This window comes from Periplaneta americana, chromosome 15 (genome assembly GCF_040183065.1).
Source record: "Periplaneta americana isolate PAMFEO1 chromosome 15, P.americana_PAMFEO1_priV1, whole genome shotgun sequence".
NCBI lineage: Eukaryota > Metazoa > Arthropoda > Insecta > Blattodea > Blattidae > Periplaneta > Periplaneta americana.
In genome coordinates this window covers 77203700-77223452 of record NC_091131.1, presented here as the reverse complement: position 1 = coordinate 77223452, position 19753 = coordinate 77203700, and the positions used below count along the sequence as shown (strand labels likewise).

Below are 19753 nucleotides of genomic sequence, written 5' to 3'. Positions count from 1 at the left end.
TGGGTCTCCTTAGAACTGGTCGTTGTTGGTCTTGGCGCCTCTTGTTTTATTTCCTGTGAGGGTGTGTTCGTGTGGTATATTGTAGAGTCAAAGAGTGTGTGTGTTCTGAAATTGAGTTGTGTATTGAGAATTTCGTTGGGTGTGTGTTTTCGTGTGTCTGTATATTTCATATTGTTCTAATGTGTTTAGTTTCTGGCTTTTTGGTTGGATGTGTAGTATTTCCATGTCTGTGTTGATGTCTCTGTGGGTGTGGTTAGCATTTGTGACGTGTTCTGCATATGTGGAAGTGTTTTGTAATTTTGTTATGGCTGTGATGTGTTCTTTGTAACGTGTTTGAAATGATCTTTACCCACTTTTTCTACCACAGCTTCATTTATTTCATCTGTCCACTTCATAAACTTCAGTCTCATTCATATCCATATTTCCAACCAACCACATCATATGATACATAATTGATATGGGTTGCATAGCAAATATTACTGGATAGCGGGAACAATTAATGACTCCACACCCATTTAAGCTTTTGTTTAATACATTACAATGAGAAATGAACAAAGAAATCACATTAGAAGATTTCTGTTGTTACAATACCAATTTTACACAATTTTGTCTTAAAAATATTGATTTTAAAAACAATATTAAGATTTTTGCTCTTATTTTGATTAGCACTACCTCCTCTTAAAGTAAAATACTATTTTAACACCGTGTATATTGTATGTATACAGTATAGGGATGGTGTTGAACAGCAACATCGTAGCGTACATAAAAATATTCAATTTCACAGTAGAGTAAAAAAAAAAAAAACTTTTCTTGTACGATAGTGTGTTTTCTCGTCGTTACAGCAAACGGTCTGCCCGATTGAAAAATGATTTTACTGAATTCAGAGTTATCAACATTGGTAGGTATAAGTATGTTGAAATATTACAAATCACTGCTCTAGAGTAGTAATGAAAACTACTACCTTCTACGTATGCTACAATCCTACAGTGCATGTCAAATTCATATGCAAAAGGCAGTATTAATTAATATAGCCTACATTATACGAAACAAATCGCTGTATTTTAAATGTACTGAATTATATTTAAACAATTCAAACTTCACTTAACAAAAATAAATATAAATTTTATTCCAATTGAACACGAAATATTACAAGTACCGATATCTGAATCATTTTTACTTCTTCACATTAAAGTTGATGGTGAAGTTTGTACGTTGGCCAGACTCCTAACCTTCAATCAGCTGTTCATAGTATAATGTACTTACTGTAAGGTAAAGTTGCCTAATTCCGTGATACGTTTTTTTTCACTGAATGTTACGGGATTGGGTATCTTGCTTGAAAGTTCACCGATGTCTCAAAAGTAGGCGAAAGATGCACTGTTTCGAGAAAGATGTCTGGCGCTATGGTCGAACGGCAAAACTTTGACATTCATTTAAAAAAAAAGTATCACGGGATTAGGGGTATCACGGAATTAGGCAACTTTACCCTATATGTACTAAGATTTTTGAAAATATTATTTTCAAATTATATTATCGTGCAAAAAATACTGCACATAACACGTTTCTGAAGCGCATTATAAAATTTCTGCTCGTTTTTCAAACTTTTCTTGGGGTTTTGTAAAAAGCACTTTCCAACCTTGCATTGTAATACATTATTAATATCTTGATAAAGAATAAATATGTGACAGATGCGGGTATTTAATATTTTCTTGCAAGGATCGAATCCATTCCTTAACATAAGATGTGTTTGTAGATGATTAGGAAAGATTTATTTTATAGGGGTAAAGTTAAAATACCATTTTTGTTAATTTTTATTGACATAAAATGTTGCTGTTCAAGAGCATTGAGATAGTACTTACATAGGCGCTACATATAAACCTACATTAGTACATAATTTGTAAATGTTTCTTATATTGTTACGAATAAAATATCTCCTCACTATTGTAAGAAATACAGTCTCATTTGTATCCATTAGCAAAGCTTATTCACGACTTATTATATATCTATCTGATATTGTAAAGAACACTTTTTTTCTTTCCTTAATATGTATAGAGCTCAGCACGATTGAAAAACGGGGAAAGCATAACTAGCATAGAGAAGCTCAAGTCTTCACTTCGAACAATGAGACCACGACTAATACAGTGATCAAAGTATAAATTCAGGTCTTAAGGCCACAATAGAATTGGTTAACGATACATTTGAATTCTTGCACTTCTACCAAATCTCTTGCTCGCAGATGAAGGCTTCTTTCGCTCTACATGGCAGATCGTTCAGTTTTCCATTTGTAAGTACAGAACCACAGTCCTCTCCAGGATTACCTCCCGCGTTATCAGGCTGGTTCGAATTCCATTTGACATATCCTGTAGAATTCAGGGGTTCGCCTGAAATAAAATTGACGCGCATATATGTAATTATAATTAATTGATTACCTAGTGTATTTACTCGTGTTAATTATGTGAGATTTTTGCGGCTTACAGCTGTTTCAGTGCTTCACGCACCATCCTCAGAGCCTACTATATCACGGCGTCATCTCGAACTTCTCTGCCTGTTATGTGGGTGTGTTTGATTGTTGAAAGGTGTTGAAGAGTGGAGTCAAATAGTGTGTTTGTACTGAAATTGATCTGTGTGTTGAGAATTTGATCGGGACGTGTTTTATTGTGTTTGTATATTTCGTATTGTTCTAGTGTATTGAGTTTTTGGTTCTTGGGTTGTATGTGTAGGATTTCCATGTCCGTATTTATGTTATTGTATGATTAGCATTGGTTATGTGATCGGCGTATGTAGCTGTCTTGTGTCCTCTGGTTATTGCTTTAATGTGTTCTTTGTAGCGTGTTTGGAATGATCTGCCTGTTTGTCCTATGTAGAACTTATCGCAACCATTACATGTGAGTTTGTATACATCTGTGTGGTCGTATTTATTTGTTTGTGTTTTTTGTGTGTTGAGATGTCTTTGTATTGTGTTTTCTGTTCTGTATGTTATGTTGTATTTCTGCTTTCTGAATGAAGATGCGATCTTGTGTGTGCTTTTGTTTTCGTATGTTAGTGTGATGTATTTCTTGTGTTCTTGTGTTTGTGTTGTGTTTTGCGTGTTTTTGTGTGTGTTAAGTTTTTGTTTTGTCTTTCTTATGATGTTGTCTATTATGTTTGGATTGTATCCGTTTTCTTGTGCTATGTATTTGATTGTGCTCACTTCTCCATTGTAGTGTTGTTGGTTCATGGGTATGTTGAGTAATCTGTATACCATTGTCCTGAATGCAGCATGTTTGTTTTGTATGGAGTGGTTAGATGTGTTGTGTATGTGTGTGGTGGATATATAATTATATTTATTTCTCATGGCCTGTGCGTTGTTTGGAAACGTTTAATAGTCTCATAACTAGAGGTAATTGTATTCTGGACTTATCTTGAAGGTATTATTCCTTCCTACCACGGATGACCGAACCCTGAGAGTCCAATTCACTCGATCCCTCTTATTCGCATACTGTATAGCGTTCTTTATATGGACTTACTTGCAGATGCTTTTAAGGAATCTGCCGCCCTCACATAAGCCCGCCATCGGTCCCTATCCTCAGCAAGATTAATCCAGTCCCTACCATCATATCCTACCTCCCTCAAATGCATTTTAATATGACACTCGTATCTATGTCTCGGCCTCACCAAAAGGTCCTTTTCCCTCAGGTCTTCCAATTAACATTCTTTATGCATTTTTGAATTCACCCATACGTGTTCCCATCTCAAACGTCTGGATTTAACGTTTCTATTTATGTCATTTGAGGAATACGAAGGAGAGTCAAAAAGAAACCTTAATAATTGTTTTATTATTTGAATATGTACAATAAGACTACAAACACTTTATCACTTTTCAACATAATCACAACTACGTTCAATGCAAGGGTTCCTGTTATACTCACTTACTTACTTACTTACTTACTTACTTACTTTCTTTCTTTCTTTCTTTCTTTCTTTCTTTCTTTCTTTCTTTCTTTCTTTCAAGGAACCCGAAGGATCATTGCCGCCCTCACATAAGCCCGCCGTTGGTCCCTATCCTGTGCAAGATTAATCCAGTACCTGTAATATTCCACCTCCTTCAAATCCATTTTAATACTATCTTCCCATCTACGTCTCGCCCTCCCAAAACGTATGTCTCCCTCCGATCTCCTAACTAACACTCTATATGCATTTCTGGATTCGCCCATACGTGCTATTGTCCTGCCCACCTCAAACGTCTGGATTTAATGTTCCTAATTATGTCAGGTGAAGAATACAATGTGTCCAGTTCTGCGTTGTGTAACTTTCTCCATTCTCCTGTTACTTCATCCCTCTTAGCCCCAAATGTTTTCCTAAGAACCTTATTCTCAAACACCCTTAATCTCTGTTCCTCTCTAAAAGTGAGAGTCCAAGTTTCACAACCATACAGAAGAACAGGTAATATAACTGTTTTATAAATTCTAGCCTTCAGACTTTTTTGACAGCAGACTAGATGGCAAAAGCTTCTCAATCGAATAATAACAGACCTTTCTCATATTTATTCTGCGTTTAATTTCCTCCCGAGTGTCATTTACATTTGTTACTGTTGCTCCAAGATATTTGAATTTTTCCACCTCTTCGAAGGATAAATCTCCAATTTTTTTAATTTTCATTTCGTACAATATTCTGGTCACGAGACATAATCATATACTTTGTCTTTTCGGAATTTACTTTCAAATCTATCGCTTTATTTGCTTCAAGTAAAATTTTCGTGTTTTCCCTAATCGTTTGTGGATTTTTTCCTAACATATTCACGTCGTCCGCATAGACAATAAGTTGATGTAACCTGTTCAATTTCAAACCCTGTCTGTTATCCTGAACCTTCCTAGTGGCATATTCTAGAGCGAAGTTAAAGGGGTTCCTGTTATACTATGTTAAAAGTGATGAAGTGTTTCTAGTCTTATTGTACATACTCAATTAGTAAAACAATTACTAATTTTACTTTTTGACTCTACCTCGTACAATGCATGCAGTTCTGCCTTGTGTAACTTTCTCCATTCTCCTGTAACTCCATCTCTCTTAGCCCCAAATATTTTACCAAGCACCTCATTCTCGAACACCCCTTAACCTTTGTTCCTCTCTCAAAGTGAGGGTCCAAGTTTCATAACCATACAGAATAAAAAGGAAATTCTATTATTATGCAACGAAATATATGAGAAAGGAGAATGGCCTGAAGATGTCACAGAGACAGTGTTTCTGCCAATACCAAAGAAAAATAATGCCAAGAAATGTAATGAGTTCAGGACTAACAGTCTGATATTCCACTCGCGAAGATTCTCCTATGTATACTGAATAGACGTTTTTTTTCTAATGTGGAAGGACAATTAGAAGAAGAGCAGTTTGACTTCAGAAAAGGAAAAGGTACGAGAGATGCAATTGGATTGCTATGAAAAATCGGCGAAGCGTAGGCCTACATAGAAAACAATAAATAAATGTATATAGTATTTTGTGGGCCTATAAATGGCGTTTGACAGAGTGGATTGCAATAAACTGATGGGAATCCTGGAGAAAATACTCGTAGGTGTAGATTGGAAAGACAGGAGGCTATTCAGTAATATTTATATGAAACAACGAGCTAAAGTAAGGATAGGAGAAGAAATGTCTGAAGGAAGTAAAATAGATAATGCAGTACGACAAGGATACCCTTTATCACCTATCCTGCTCAACATCTACTTGGAGGATTTAGTCAAGAAATGTTTTCAGAAAATGGACAGGTGATAATAGGAGGAAGAAGAATAAAATTCGTACGATTTGTTAATGAAATGGCGTTGTTAGCACAAGAGGAGATGATACTAAGGGATATGCTATTGGAGCTAAATGACAGCTGTGAGCAGTATGTGATGAAAATAAATGAAAATAAGACGAAGACCATGGTTTTCGGAAGAAAAATACGGAAGGTAAACGTGCGAAAACTAAAAGAGCAAGTGAACAGCTTCAGATACTTGGGGTGTACTATAAGCAGTAGCATGAACTGCTGTCAAGAAGTCAAAGGTAAGATAGAAATGGCAGAGGAAGCTTTTAATGGAAAAATGGATCATCTTCTGCGGACCTCTGAAAAACAAACAAGGAAGAAACTAGTGAAGTACTTTGTATGAAGTGTGGCATTGTAGGGAGCAGAAACATGGACATTACGACGAAGTGAAGAGAAGCGAATAGAAGTGTTTGAAATGTGAATATGATGAAGGAAGGAGCGTGTGAAATGGACAGATAGAATAATAAATGAAGTTGTGTGGGAAAGAGTGGATGAAGAAAGAATGATGCTGAAACTGATCAAAAAGAGAAGAAGGAATTGGTTGGGTTACTGGCTGAGAAGAAACTACCTATTGAAAGATGCACTGGAAGAAATGGTGAACGGGATTAGAGTTCGGGACAGAAGAATAACATTTCACATGATAGTCGACATTAAGTTACATGGATCATATGCGGAGACTAAGAGAAAGCAGAAAATATGACAATAGGAAATATTGTAGAATGCTGGGTTTGCAGTGAAAGACCTGTCATTTGGCAGAACGCTACTTAAAAATGTACAGTAGTGGCAAAAAAACCGGACCGACCCTTGCAGCTGATTTCAGAGCCTTGTTCACTCCAGAGCACGATAGACTGGTAACTAAGACTTTCGTGGTTCGAATCCTGCCTGGGAAGGAAATTTTTTTATGTTCCTTATATTCAAATTTATTCCCAATACTTTTCGATTGAGCGATATTTTACTACTTAATTAACTTATTATTCCCAGAACATGAATTTTACCAGCAGTCGAAAAGTATTGGGAATAAAAAAAAAAAAAGAACTTCCTTGTCAGGCAGGATTCGAACTACGAAAGTCTTAGTTACCAGTCTATCGTGCTCTGGAGTGTACAAGGCTCTGAAATCAGCTACAAGGGTCGGTCCGGTTTTTTTGCCACTATTGTACATTTAATTATCTGTTTTGTTATCTGTAACTGTCACCGGGTAAAAACCGATTCGTAGTTAATAAATATCCGTCCATCCAGTTATGTTGTACGCAAACCTGTGGTAGAACGTCGTAACTCGTGTAGGCCTATATATAAAGTAAATATATGAATGCACGGTAACATTCTTACTCTTAGCCATATTTTATGTACTAGATGTATTATATTTGTAAATATGAATAGTGTATAATATTCTCCTCCCAACTGTTCTTACAATCAGCACCTTTATAGGAAGAGTGCAGGTACTAACTCCTCAACCGTCCCCTCCTCCGAGGGAACAGAATTGTCCGTGTTCATGTAACATAATGAAGCTCTAGTGTTAAGTAGGAACCGGATTTTTATATAATTACATATTATATTCCTTTCAACTTAACCGTATATAAATAACAAATCTTTGCGAATCTAGTAATTACAATTAATATATTAAAATTTGATGCTACACATTTTTACATATTTACTCCACATTACATATTATTTCTTGGTATTACATAAATCTACGTATTTAGGGGTTTTATTCATTATTACTTCTCTAAAAGGGGAAAAAAATAACTTCTGCTGGGGAAGTTTACAATTTGAAATACACAGATTTAAAAAGCCTTTTTACCTACCCAAGAAAGGATATAATAATTGTTCTGCACACGTCTTAACCAGATGTTCCCATGCAGTTTGCAACCTTACCCACCCTCTTCCTAATTATTCTTCCAGGAAAAACCCGTGTCAAGTTTGACATGAGGCGCAATAAAGTAGCCGACTTTTGAAAAGAAGCTGGAGTAAAGGAACAAACTGGAAATATGTTGAAAGATTGAAATAAATAGCTTTTCAGGTTATTGTTTGACCTCTGTACTTTAAATTTAGCAGACCTATACGGAAATGGGATTTTCCGAGCAAATAGAAAGTATCGTTCTCGGCTGGAATATCCTACCCTTCTCAATGAGACAGGAATGTCACTTTTCAAACAATAGTTTGAAAATGCCTATAGGCCTAGTTTGAAATTTTAGTAGGTACGTTGTTTCTTGCAGGGAGCAGCTAAAATGCATGTGTCCCACATCTCCTCTTATTTTCTCCTAATCCAGTAAAGCGAAACAGTGCTTGCGCTACTGTTGTGTCATTCATTTCACTCAGTTCTCTAGTTTTAGTACTTACAGTATAAAATGCAAGTGAGTTTATCTACTGCTTTTAACTAACTAAAATGGCCCCTGTATCTTCAACCCTAACGACAAAAATAAAATCATGGACTGCAATGGACGAAGCTTTCACTACAGATGGAAAAAAATAATGTGTCAAGTGTGCGGTAAAAAAAGTCCGGTGCTCTATGAAATCACAACTGGAGAGTCTTACCATCCTATACCTGTCAGATATTCATATTAAATATTTCCATGATTTTTACATACTTTGGTACGTATTCGGCTTATTTTTCTTACATAAATATGTACATATTTCATACCTTGATATTACATAAAAGTCCGGTCTCTAGTGATAAGTGCTACTGCTATTACTGCTACTGCTGCTACTACTACTACTACTACTACTACTACTAAACAATAATATTATTATTGATAATACTAATAATGAGTAGTAAATGCTGTACCGAAAATGGTGACATACTGGCCCTCCACATACATATCGTGGAAGCCGAGGAAGGCTACGCCCTGGTGGACAACATCTACAAGTTTGGGATGTCGAGCCAGCAAGTTACCCATTACTTGACTTTCCTCATCTGAGTTAATAATGCCAAGATGGGCGCCCTCCTGCTCGCAGATTCTGATGGCCTCCTCCCACACAGCGGACTTGGTGTGCAGTTTGTAGTACCCCACCCCTGGGAATAGTTCGTAGCCTGGATGCGCTTTTGGTGGTGGTGCTGAAAATAAGTTACAAAGACACTGCTTTATTTCACTCCGAAAACAGTATATGAATGTTCATCAACTACAAAATACACTATCCACCAGAAAGTAATTGGGCACTGTTTTTCTCCCTTTAGAATCTCGTGATACCACCTCTTGTTGCTATAACAGCAGCCACCCTGTCTCCACTAGATTGTGTAGGATATCCACTACAATTCGTCGCCATTCGTCTTGCAATATGGCACTCAGTTGGTCAATGGAAGTTGGCCGCATCTCCCGAGACCTCAATCGCCGGCCCAAATCGTCCCAAAGGTCCTCAAAGAGAATGAGATCAGGACTCTGTGCAGGCCAGTCCAACCATTGAGAATTATTGTATGCATACCACTGCATAGTAGCCGCCGAAACTTGGGACCAACTTCCATTGTCCAACTGAGCGCCATGTTGCAAGAGGAATGGCGACGCATTTCAGTGGATATCCTACACAAACTAGTGGAGAGCATGCCTGACAGGGTGGCTGCTGTTATAGCAACAAGAGGTGGTACCACGAGGTTTCCAAGGGGCAAAAACAGTGCCCAATTACTTTTTGGTAGATAGTTTATAAGATCTGTGCGCTTATAGACTTTTAAATTACATATTTCTATGGTACTGTTTCATGTAGAAGTTTATTATGAAAATGTAAAACAAGATAAGAAAGCCACAAAGTGCAAGGGTTGTCGAGTAAAGGCTAGCGCACAATAAACGAGAAGGAGAACGTTGTCGAAAATTCCATCCTCGTCACCATTTCAAGATGATGATGTCTTGATTTGCTAAGAATTATGTGTCGGTGTTTACTATGTAATGGGATAGCCGTGTTATTTCTAATGTACGAGTAGTTAAGAATTTTTTATCCCCAAACATTTGATCGGCCATTACGATATCTGAATCCATTGAGTATTTTACCTTATTACTTTGTATGAAAGTTCTCCATATTTATATCTCATTAAATAAGGTTGTTTCAGGATCTATAAAGTCCTAAAAATAAGCTTTTCGTTGATCTTAAAGTACTTATTAGATTTATTTGGTCTACCCTATGGTATCTGGTAGGATTTTCCTTCCACCACCCAGGGAACGCTCCCTTCAGGGGTTGAATGTTCCCTGGGGGACAATTTAACATATTGTGATTTAATAATAAGAGAAGTTGTGAAAGATTTGCAAAGAAAAAATCTGTATTACACACATTAGGTTTAATTTGGAGCAGATATATTTGAATTACAATAAATTATTATCCGTAAGGAAGATTAGACGCACAACACGAGGATGGAAATTTCTACATGCTTAGGTGGGCAATACGTTGAAAACAATATTGAATGTGAAACATCCGTAGGAGAAAAAGCCAAATCTGAAACACGCTTTAGGTTACATACGTAAGATAAGCACAAAGGGTACAATCTCCCAATGTCTTCGAAAACAATAGTGCTTCTCATATTATTCATGTCAGTAAATAAAATTATGAATCACAATTGCCTTTCCTTACTGAACTTAAGAGTTGAGAGCCTAGTACTTCATTCTGTGTTACTGCAATGCAATACTAAACTAAATTGGAAAATGAGTATCTTAATATTAATGATAGGCGCCGGCGTACCTCAGTCGGTTAAGGCGCTTGCCTACTGATCAGGAGTTGCTCTCGGGCGTGGGTTCGATCCCCGCTTGGGCTGATTGCCTGGTTGAGTTTTTCCGAAGTTTCCCCAACCGTAAGGCAAATGTCAGTTATTCTATGGCGAAACCTCGACCTCATCTCTTGAAATACCATCTCGCTATCACAATTTCATCGAAGCTAAATAACCTAGTACAGTAGTTGTTACAGCGTCGTTATATAACCAAGTAGAAAATATTAATGTTATTGAATATCAATGCAATATTCTTTGTATGAATAGAATAATTATATTTATCCGTGTCCATAAAAATAGCCTATACGATTACTCAACATTCAAAACAGTTTTGAAAGCTTTCTAACTTTGTAAAAGAATAAGTTTATAGAAAATTATTACTTAGCCAACTTACTTGCTGGCTTTTAAGGAACCCGGAGGTTCATTGCCGCCCTCACATAAGCCCGCCATTGGTCCCTATCCTGAGCAAGATTAATCCAGTCTCTATCATCATATCCCACCTCCCTCAAATCCATTTTAATATTATCCTCCCATCTACGTCTCGGCCTCCCCAAAGGTCTTTTTCCCTCAGGCCTCCCAACTAACTCTCTATATGCATTTCTGGATTCGCCCATACGTGCTACATGCCCTGCCCATCTCAAACGTCTGGATTTAATGTTCCTAATTATGTCAGGTGAAGAATACAATGCGTGCAGTTCTGTGTTATGTAACTTTCTCCATTCTCCTGTAACTTCATCCCTCTTAGACCCAAATATTTTTCTACGCACCTTATTCTCAAACACCCTTAACCTATGTTCCTCTCTCAGAGTGAGAGTCCAAGTTTCACAACCACAAAGAAGAACCGGTAATATAACTGTTTTATAAATTCTAACTTTCAGATTTTTCGACAGCAGACTGGATGATAAAATTTCTCAACCGAATAACAGGCATTTCCCATATTTATTCTGTGTTTAATTTCCTCCCGAGTATCATTTATATTAGTTACTGTTGCTACCAGGTATTTGAATTTTTCAACCTCTCCAAGGAGATTTATTATTGCAGTTTTTTTTTCATTCAGGTATAAACTACTTTCAAAACATTCGGGTATGATCGCAATTTTTATTCTGTATCATTCATATTCTCTCTTCTAGGGAGTGAACAAAATTCCGAAGAAAATCTTGCGGAATATCTTCAATTTTGTATAACCTTCCACTATGACGGCATATTAAATCCATTTAGAGTTCTGAATCTTTTCAGAGCGCTGTAACATTCTCTATTACATTACCTCCATGCAGTGCAGTTTAGTTTAGTTCATGGAAATGGAGTAGGCCTATATATTACAGTAGGTAGACCTGGTCTTCATTTATGATACACGTATGTTACGAAGAACTCTTACAAAAATTATGGTTCTATATTTCTAGCAGTCAACGGTTGAGTACTTTGTATAAGGCAAGTCAATAAATTAAATTTGCAATGTAAATTGTTAGTCGTGAGATTTTATTGCCGAAAGGTGACACCCTTACTCACCGCTAAGCGCGCTGTTACTTTCCCATGCAACTTTTCAAACGGCGCCTTAATAAATGAAACTTTTTTCCAGGCGGACACCCGCTACTATCGATGTATGCGAATTTGCATTAATAATCACTGGGCTGCATGTTTCTGGGGTTTGCAAGAAAATGAGTGTATTTTGATGATTACGGCATTCTGAATTCAAAAAAGAAATACACAGTTCACGTTCCTCCTTATACATTTTAATAACATTTTGCAAGTAACCAATTATGTTTACAACACTAATTTATAATTTATTCTTGTTGACATTATGTATTTTTACTAATTTTGATATGTTGAAGTCACAGATGGAATCAGTTTTCTACACTATTTCACATTCCCTTTAATTCTTACAAATTGTAATACAATTGTGTAGTTCAGATTACAGCACTAAATTCTCTTGTATTGTTATTGATGTTAAATTATTTCACAATAGTACCACTTCAATAAAATCAAAATTATTTCTTTTCATTCTTTTCTGACCTTGATTGACACCAAGGAGAGGATTTCTTATTTGATTTTATTTATAGTCGCCTTAACTGCAATTGTCACATCGCGACTTTACTAGGAGAAAGAGGAAGTTTGCTTTTTATTTTTTTCAGATTGGCGCACTTGTATAGTATTTATGTGACATTGTTAAATATATATTAATATTAATAAAATAACTGTTGAACAAATTTATTTCATCTGCATACATTTCTTAACAGAAATATTCAATTTTTAAAAGTAGGTCTGCAATTGTTTGAACTGTTTTATTGATCAGTTACGATTATTACTGTGTGACATCTGGTGGGGAACAATTGACAACTGAAAGTCAATGTTACAAGTACAGTACGATTATTTAGTCCTGAGAGTCGCCGGAGATGTACGCCTGGGTCAGGCGAGTCCATTTAGTTACGCCAAGGAATGTTTGGGTTAGTCACTCGCTTGCCTTCGGAGCGATTGGATGTCCGGAGCTCTCCCCAGTACTCCTATTATTTCAACTCTTTCGCGTCGCTGAGCTGTCAGAACTAAATAATCGGTCTGTACTCTTCGCACAAGTGTTAAAAGTATTTTTCGCCCTCTATCGCACCTCAATAGTCAATTTGTAACACGCTTGCCTAGTCTTAAAGATCTACTTTTAGGAATGATTATAAAAATATATATAGGATAAATAAACCGATAAAATATTATACATAAAATATACCAATACAGACCCCCAAAAATCCTTAAGGTAGCGGAGTATTAAGACCTCCCCTTCACGAAAAAATCGGCACTGAGGCCTTGTCTCAAAGCTACATTCTCGGATGTAGTGACTAAGGTAGTTGTCTAAAAAGTCGGAAATGACTTCAGAAGTCATAATTCAAAGCTACATAGTGCATAGCAATTAAGAACGTAGCAGCAAGTAAACTAAATGCTTGCTTGATTTATTACTTGTACACTAAACAAGTGGAGTAACGGTCAGCGCGTCTGGCCGCGAAACCTGGTGGCCCGGGTTCGATTTCCGGTCGGGGCAAGTTACCTGGTTGAGGTTTTTCTGGGGTTTTCCCTCAACCCAATATGAGCAAATGCTGGGTAACTTTCGGTGCTGGACCCCGGACTCATTTCACCGGCATTATCACCTTCATCTCATTCAGACGCTAAATAAACAAAGATGTTGATAAAGCGTCGTAAAATAACCCACTAAAATAAAATAAATACACTAAACAAACATGGATACCTCATCAGCAAATGGGGTTTATGAAATCTGAAGATGATTTGGAAGTGAAATAATGTAAATATAATCTATAATAACACGTTAACTTTGAACATTGACATTTTTAGTACCTTTTTTTACAATATTTTAAACATTATTGTAATATATTAGGCAGTTATCTTTTCCACACAACCAGTAATGAAACTGCATTAGGACACTGCCTTCTTATTTCAGTGCTGCATCGTGATGTCATGGTTTTTAGAAAAAATAGTTTCTGAAGAAGGCCGTGTTTCAAGCATACATGTCCAAAGCTTCCTAGTGTGTAGTAGGGACTTGAGCTTTGAGACATCTCTGAATATGAATAAGGATGTCACTTAGTGGCCTTATTTTCTCCCAAGAACACTCTAGTTATTCTTCATTTCTGATAGATTTTGAGTAAACGCTAAGATCACAGTGAGGCCTGAAGAGTTAGGTTATAGGAACAAGATCCATGATGCAATCGGGAGTTGAACCAGCGTCTTTACGGCTTGTCCCGCAACACCTTAACCGCAACGCTGCCGTGTACCTCATGTAAATATAATGGTGATATAAATATTATCTAGGTATTACTCGACCAAGGCCAGTGGAGTCCTGCAGCCCGGAGCCGTGGCGTTACTACTCCTGCGTTCGTAATACCGCATCGCGATAGTTCACATTACGCCCGTGGCTCTACTCGCCTCGGTCGAGTAATACCAGTAAAATACAGTTGAATTTTACTAGAGTAACTAGATTACGTATAATTGGTAATAACCCAGTAACTTAAAAACAGTATCGTTTCAGAAATTTACTTAATTTTACTTGAAAAATTGTATAACTATCTACACCATGATTCTATTTACGTTAAGCCTCCACATTCATGCGTTTGATTAAAACCTCAGTTTTTCCGTTCAGACTTTTTCCTCGTAAGAAAGAAATAGTTGTAATTAAGATTGTAGCAAATCTTACCTACTAGTGTTGCTATCACCTGAATGGCTGTAGAACCTTCACAAGCGATGGTATTATGTTCAATTTCTACCGATAGCGGTGCCGATGTTCCAGATGAAGTACCATCTCCTCGTTGCAACTGCACCTTAATTAAATACAGATTTTCTTAATAATACAGAGCGACATTTTAATTTTGAAACACGGAGTGACTTTGTCTTATTAGTGGGAAGATATTCTGTGTGGAATAGTATACCCAATCAGTTGACAACTTCTCGTAAGAATGAACAGCCAATCGATCACCAGCAGATTATATAGATAGGTATCTGGCAAATTTTATTCTATTGCTTCGTTTTCTCCTATATTTATAATTTTATCATTGCTCCACACATTATATTATCACATCATTTACTCTGAATGCAAGTGATAAAATACCTTCATAACTACATGGAAGAAATGAATACATTAGAGTGCATGACAGCCCATGAAATTTGACAAAAATGCATTACCTGAGCAATCCAGTGTCCGGTTTGGTTTTTTCGACTTGTCAGAGAGAATTTAATGTTCGGAGATAAGCAAGAACTATGGCTTGATGCAATCCATAGTACAGCACAAACCAGCATTAGAGTGAGCTTCATTCTCTTCTTAAGATCGGAGTCAAACTCTCTGAAAGTATGTTTAAAATGTATAAAAATTCTATATTATGTAGAGAAATAATATTATAGGCCCACCTTTTTTCTTTACAATTATTGGATTCAATTCTTGAAATGATTACATTTTCGTTGAACATGCTATAATTTACGAATCAATCTTACATTGATTCATTCGATCTTAGTTTTCTTGTCTCAGAAAAGGAGAAAATTGGGCATTTTCTCTGCTGATGATAAAAATGTTGTAAAATTTCTGAAGTTGTTTCTCCCTTGATCTTTAGATTAACAAGATGATGGTTAAGAAGGTTATTTAAGTAGTCGGGGTGGTTACAAATGGCTTTATACACTTGATTGATTTCAAAATATTATTCTTTCGAATAATCCTTTTGCTTTCTTTCTTATTTAATGCTACTTACAGCAGTTATCACTATCAACATTATATGAAGGGTTCAGAGCCATAGTGGGCCAAGCGCTATTTATTAAAACGGAGAAAGCAAGGGTTAAAGTTAAGTGAATACGAGTACTATAGTTTAGTTTTAATGTGTATACTTTATATTACTAGCTATATGTTTCCATTGAATTATGGTAATAACTTCATTTTAACGCTTGTTTTCTACGGTGTTAGTAAATGGTGTTTGGCCCACTACGGTTCTGGAACGTTCATATGTACAATCCAACATTTATTTCGCATATGAAGTAATGACACGTTGTCTTTCTATTCCCTTCTTCAAAATTGTATCTCTGTTCTAATTGCCCTGTAAATCACACCATGTTAAATTGTAATCATTTTAGATAAATCGAAGAATTTATATTTATTCTGATTCTGAGTGTGTAGCGTTATTGAAAATTCACGAGCAATTTGGAATTCCTAATTTGTTAAGAAGTAAGTTCATAGAAAAATAAGAATATACCCTATGATTTTGTTCGTAAAATAATAGGATTTATTTCCACAGAAACTTAGGTTTCAATTTTATTTCACTAAATGTTTCCAAGACTGTTTTTATTCTATTTGCCTTAACTGTTAGTGCTTTAACACAATTAAAATCTGTTGATAAATGTAATAATTGACGATAGAGATTGTTCAATTAATGATGAAACAAATTGTCCTATATTGAAGGAATCTACTCATGTGATGTATTTAGAAATTATTATTATTATTATTATTATTATTATTATTATTATTATTATTATTATTATTATTATTATTATTATTATTATTATTGAAAATTCATAACAAAATCTCTTTCTGTCTATAACTTGCGAACCAGCCTTATTCAGTGTTACTATAAATGTAATAGAACTGTTCCAACACACTGAGATGATTTAGTATCGGTACTTACTATAAATAGATTGAGGTATGCTATTTGTTGTCATTGTAGAAGTTTGTAAACAAATTTAGAGAGACCGGTTCCGTGCCACGTAAAAAAAAAAATGTTGTAGACCTAAGTCAGTAGAAAATGATGAGAATGCTGCTATTGTTTTACAAGAAGTTTCAGAAATTAGACGAAATTCGGAATAGGGAACATGAACTGTAAATAAAATCGTGAGACGACAGCAGATGAACTTTACTAATTAACAGTGTGGCGTATATTTTAGAAATTTGGTTTATACCCAAAAAAGAGCTAATATTTTATTGGAGAAAGCTATGCTTTCGAAAAATTGATAGTGATATTATTTGAAAAGGAACCTTTTGCTTGGAAAGAGCTAACAGACTAAAATCTTAATGAGAAAATGATACAAGTCATTCGTTATCTCCTGAAACCTACCTGCCTGTCAGGGGAAGAAGAAAGGTGACTGAGAAGCTTCCCTTTCTCGCTACGCTTCTACTTGCAGCAAGCGCGCTCACTTATCCCCACCATAAGTTTCTTATTAACTGCTACAGCGCACGCGAGCATTTGGTTTCACGAGATAACGAATGACCTATAATTATGTAGAAGGTGAACAAGTTGTTTTGAGAAATATTTTATTTTATTTTTGATGTGAAATGTAGCTTTTAAATTGTCAAATTATTCTACACTATACAAAAATCACGAAGAAAATAAAAGTGATTTGGAGTATTTATTTCACCATTGTTTTACTCTAACTCGTTGATAATGAATACGAACGAAATCTGTACGATAGTTTAGGAAAAATCAGTGTTATTATCAGGGATACTGACATATAGGCTTGCTGCAATAATTGTAGTGATTTTGTGATGATTTAATGTAAATGTTTTGTTAACGTACTCACCAGCAAAGGATATACAGCTGTCTGCTAAGTTGCTTCCAAATTGCGAATGCTACTGAACCTCAACATATGAAGATATGTGCAACGTGCTGGCGACTTGTAGAATAATCTAGCATTCATTAGACAGATATCCAGCAGAAATTAATGTTTCACTAAAACGAAATAAAAATTGCGTAATTCAACATAACACATACATTTTTTGTCTACTTTTAAGAAAGAGAGTATTTTATTCTCAAGGACTTCTTAGACAGAGATTCAGAATCGAGCATAATTAACTGTCTTTCAAATGATAGGAACATTTAGAACTGTCAGCAATACTGCACTTGCCAAGGTTATTACTCCACTTCTTTTAAGGCCAGTTGTATAAATAATTAACATCAGATTAATCTTCAGTTACAGTATTTTATCAAGACATTTAAATTTGTATAGTATTCTTTGTTATTCAGACAGTCTGCTATGGCAGAATGTTCAAATTATTAATTGCGAATTTTGGTTGTATAAATATAAGTACTAACATGATATTATCGTTTAATTTATTCCCCGTAGGTATTAGACAAGGTTGCCCAATGTCAACCATTCTTTTTAATTTATACATTGATGACATGATTACATTATGGAAACAACAAACAGTAGGAGGAATTAATGTGGGGTCAAGAATAGTAAAGACAACGATCTTCGCAGACGACCAGATATTGATAGCGAAAAGTGAAGAGGAATGTCAAAGGATGACACATAAATTAAATTTAATATCAAAAGCATATAGCATGGAAATTTCAATTGAGAAAATTGAAGTTATGGCATTTAAAGGTACTCATTCGTTCCGGTCCAAAATAATTATAGAAAATAAAAGCATAGAACAAGTGTCAATATTTAATTTCCTAGGATGCGAAATATCATTTTGGTCTGAAATAGACATCAATAAAAAAATAAATAAATTTAATTTCATAACGGGAATCATAAAGAGAACACTAAAAATAAAACTAGAAAAGACTCAATAATAAAACTGTATACAGCAATGGCCATCCCCACTGTAACTTATTGATCTGAAAAATGGACATTGACTGCAGAAAATAATAGTAATATGCGTTACAAGAGCGGTATGTTGAAGTTTTCATGTTCGAGGAAAAGTTTGAAAAAGCGAAACGTAGTTGTGCGAAGATCGTTTATTACATACCTGAAAGATGAATTTTTAATTAGTTGCAATGAAATCTCCATCTTGGTTTCTGTTCTGTTTTTGCAAAACAAAAATATATATCTTCAACATTGTTGCTTTAAAATGTTTTCTGTGATTACTATACTCCAGCAGGCCGTGATATACGTCTGTCTATTTTTTTCCCCCAGTCTATGATGAGTCTGGAATCTTGTTGATTTTTTTCACGGCTTCCTTAATGTTACTTGCATCACGAATGCAGTAACTTTAGTGGAGTTGTAGAGTTTACTTCATTTTTGCAAATATTTAAAAACAATAATTAACAGTGTAATTTAGGTGAAATTGCAGTGGTAAGTTTCCAATTTATAATTATTACTATATTGAACGTCTCTAAAAGTAATATGTTAAAAGCCTAAAGCAGTAAAATCAATATGTCACTTAAGCGGTAAGAAGAGGGAAATTGTTATCTGTGTTAGGTTGGGAATACTGAATGTGGAATTTTAGACTTTCTGCGGATTGGTTTTGTGCGGAAACCAAGCAAATACGCACGATCTCGCACAAAAGAAGAATACAGACAGCTGAAATGAAATTTCTTAGACCTATAGCGGGATACACAAGACTGGATATAAAACCAAACAATGAAATAAGACAAGAGTTAAAAATAGAATAATTAAATAAAACAATAACGGAATATAGAACTAACTGGAAACAACACTTGGAAAGAATATCAGTAAACAGGATACCCCAAGCATCATACAACTATACACCCAAAGGACATAGAAACCCAATACGACCAAAGAAGAGATTGACAAAACAAGATTTTGGAGCCAGAACAGGCTAAAATGGCCTAAAACCATGAAGGCGAAGAAGAAGAAGAATATTTTATTCCCCGTAGGCTATCAAGATTTGCCTAAATTAATTCATCCGTCTTCAGAATGAATGGTCCGGTAGCGTTATGGGAGCTCATCAGAGATGTAATCTAGTAACAAAAGATATTTTTTCACGAGCTTTCGATCCACACATTACTAATGCCCAATTTGGTTGAAGAGATTTCTTCGGATCCGAATGTTAACGTTTCAGTGGGCACACTCTTTTCTCTTTGCGAAGAAAA

The 19753-nt window shown here is 35.5% G+C and overlaps 1 protein-coding gene across 2 annotated transcripts; it reads right to left on the bottom strand.

Moving 5' to 3' along the window:
- Nucleotides 1-510: 510 nt before the first annotated feature.
- LOC138715142 (hemolymph lipopolysaccharide-binding protein-like) lies at nucleotides 511-17628 on the bottom strand. Of its 2 annotated transcripts, none has more exons than XM_069847692.1 (5): nucleotides 17496-17628; nucleotides 15126-15282; nucleotides 14641-14764; nucleotides 8556-8825; nucleotides 511-2378 (listed from the first exon to the last, which is right to left on the bottom strand). In XM_069847692.1, exons 2-5 carry the CDS (start codon nucleotides 15252-15254, stop codon nucleotides 2212-2214), a joined length of 690 nt encoding a protein of 229 aa, XP_069703793.1. In that variant the 5' UTR covers nucleotides 15255-15282; nucleotides 17496-17628; the 3' UTR covers nucleotides 511-2211. The 2 variants fall into 2 exon arrangements, with proteins under 2 accessions (XP_069703793.1, XP_069703794.1); XM_069847693.1 differs by having other exon boundaries at nucleotides 14641-14758.
- Between the last annotated feature and the right edge of the window lie 2125 nt (nucleotides 17629-19753).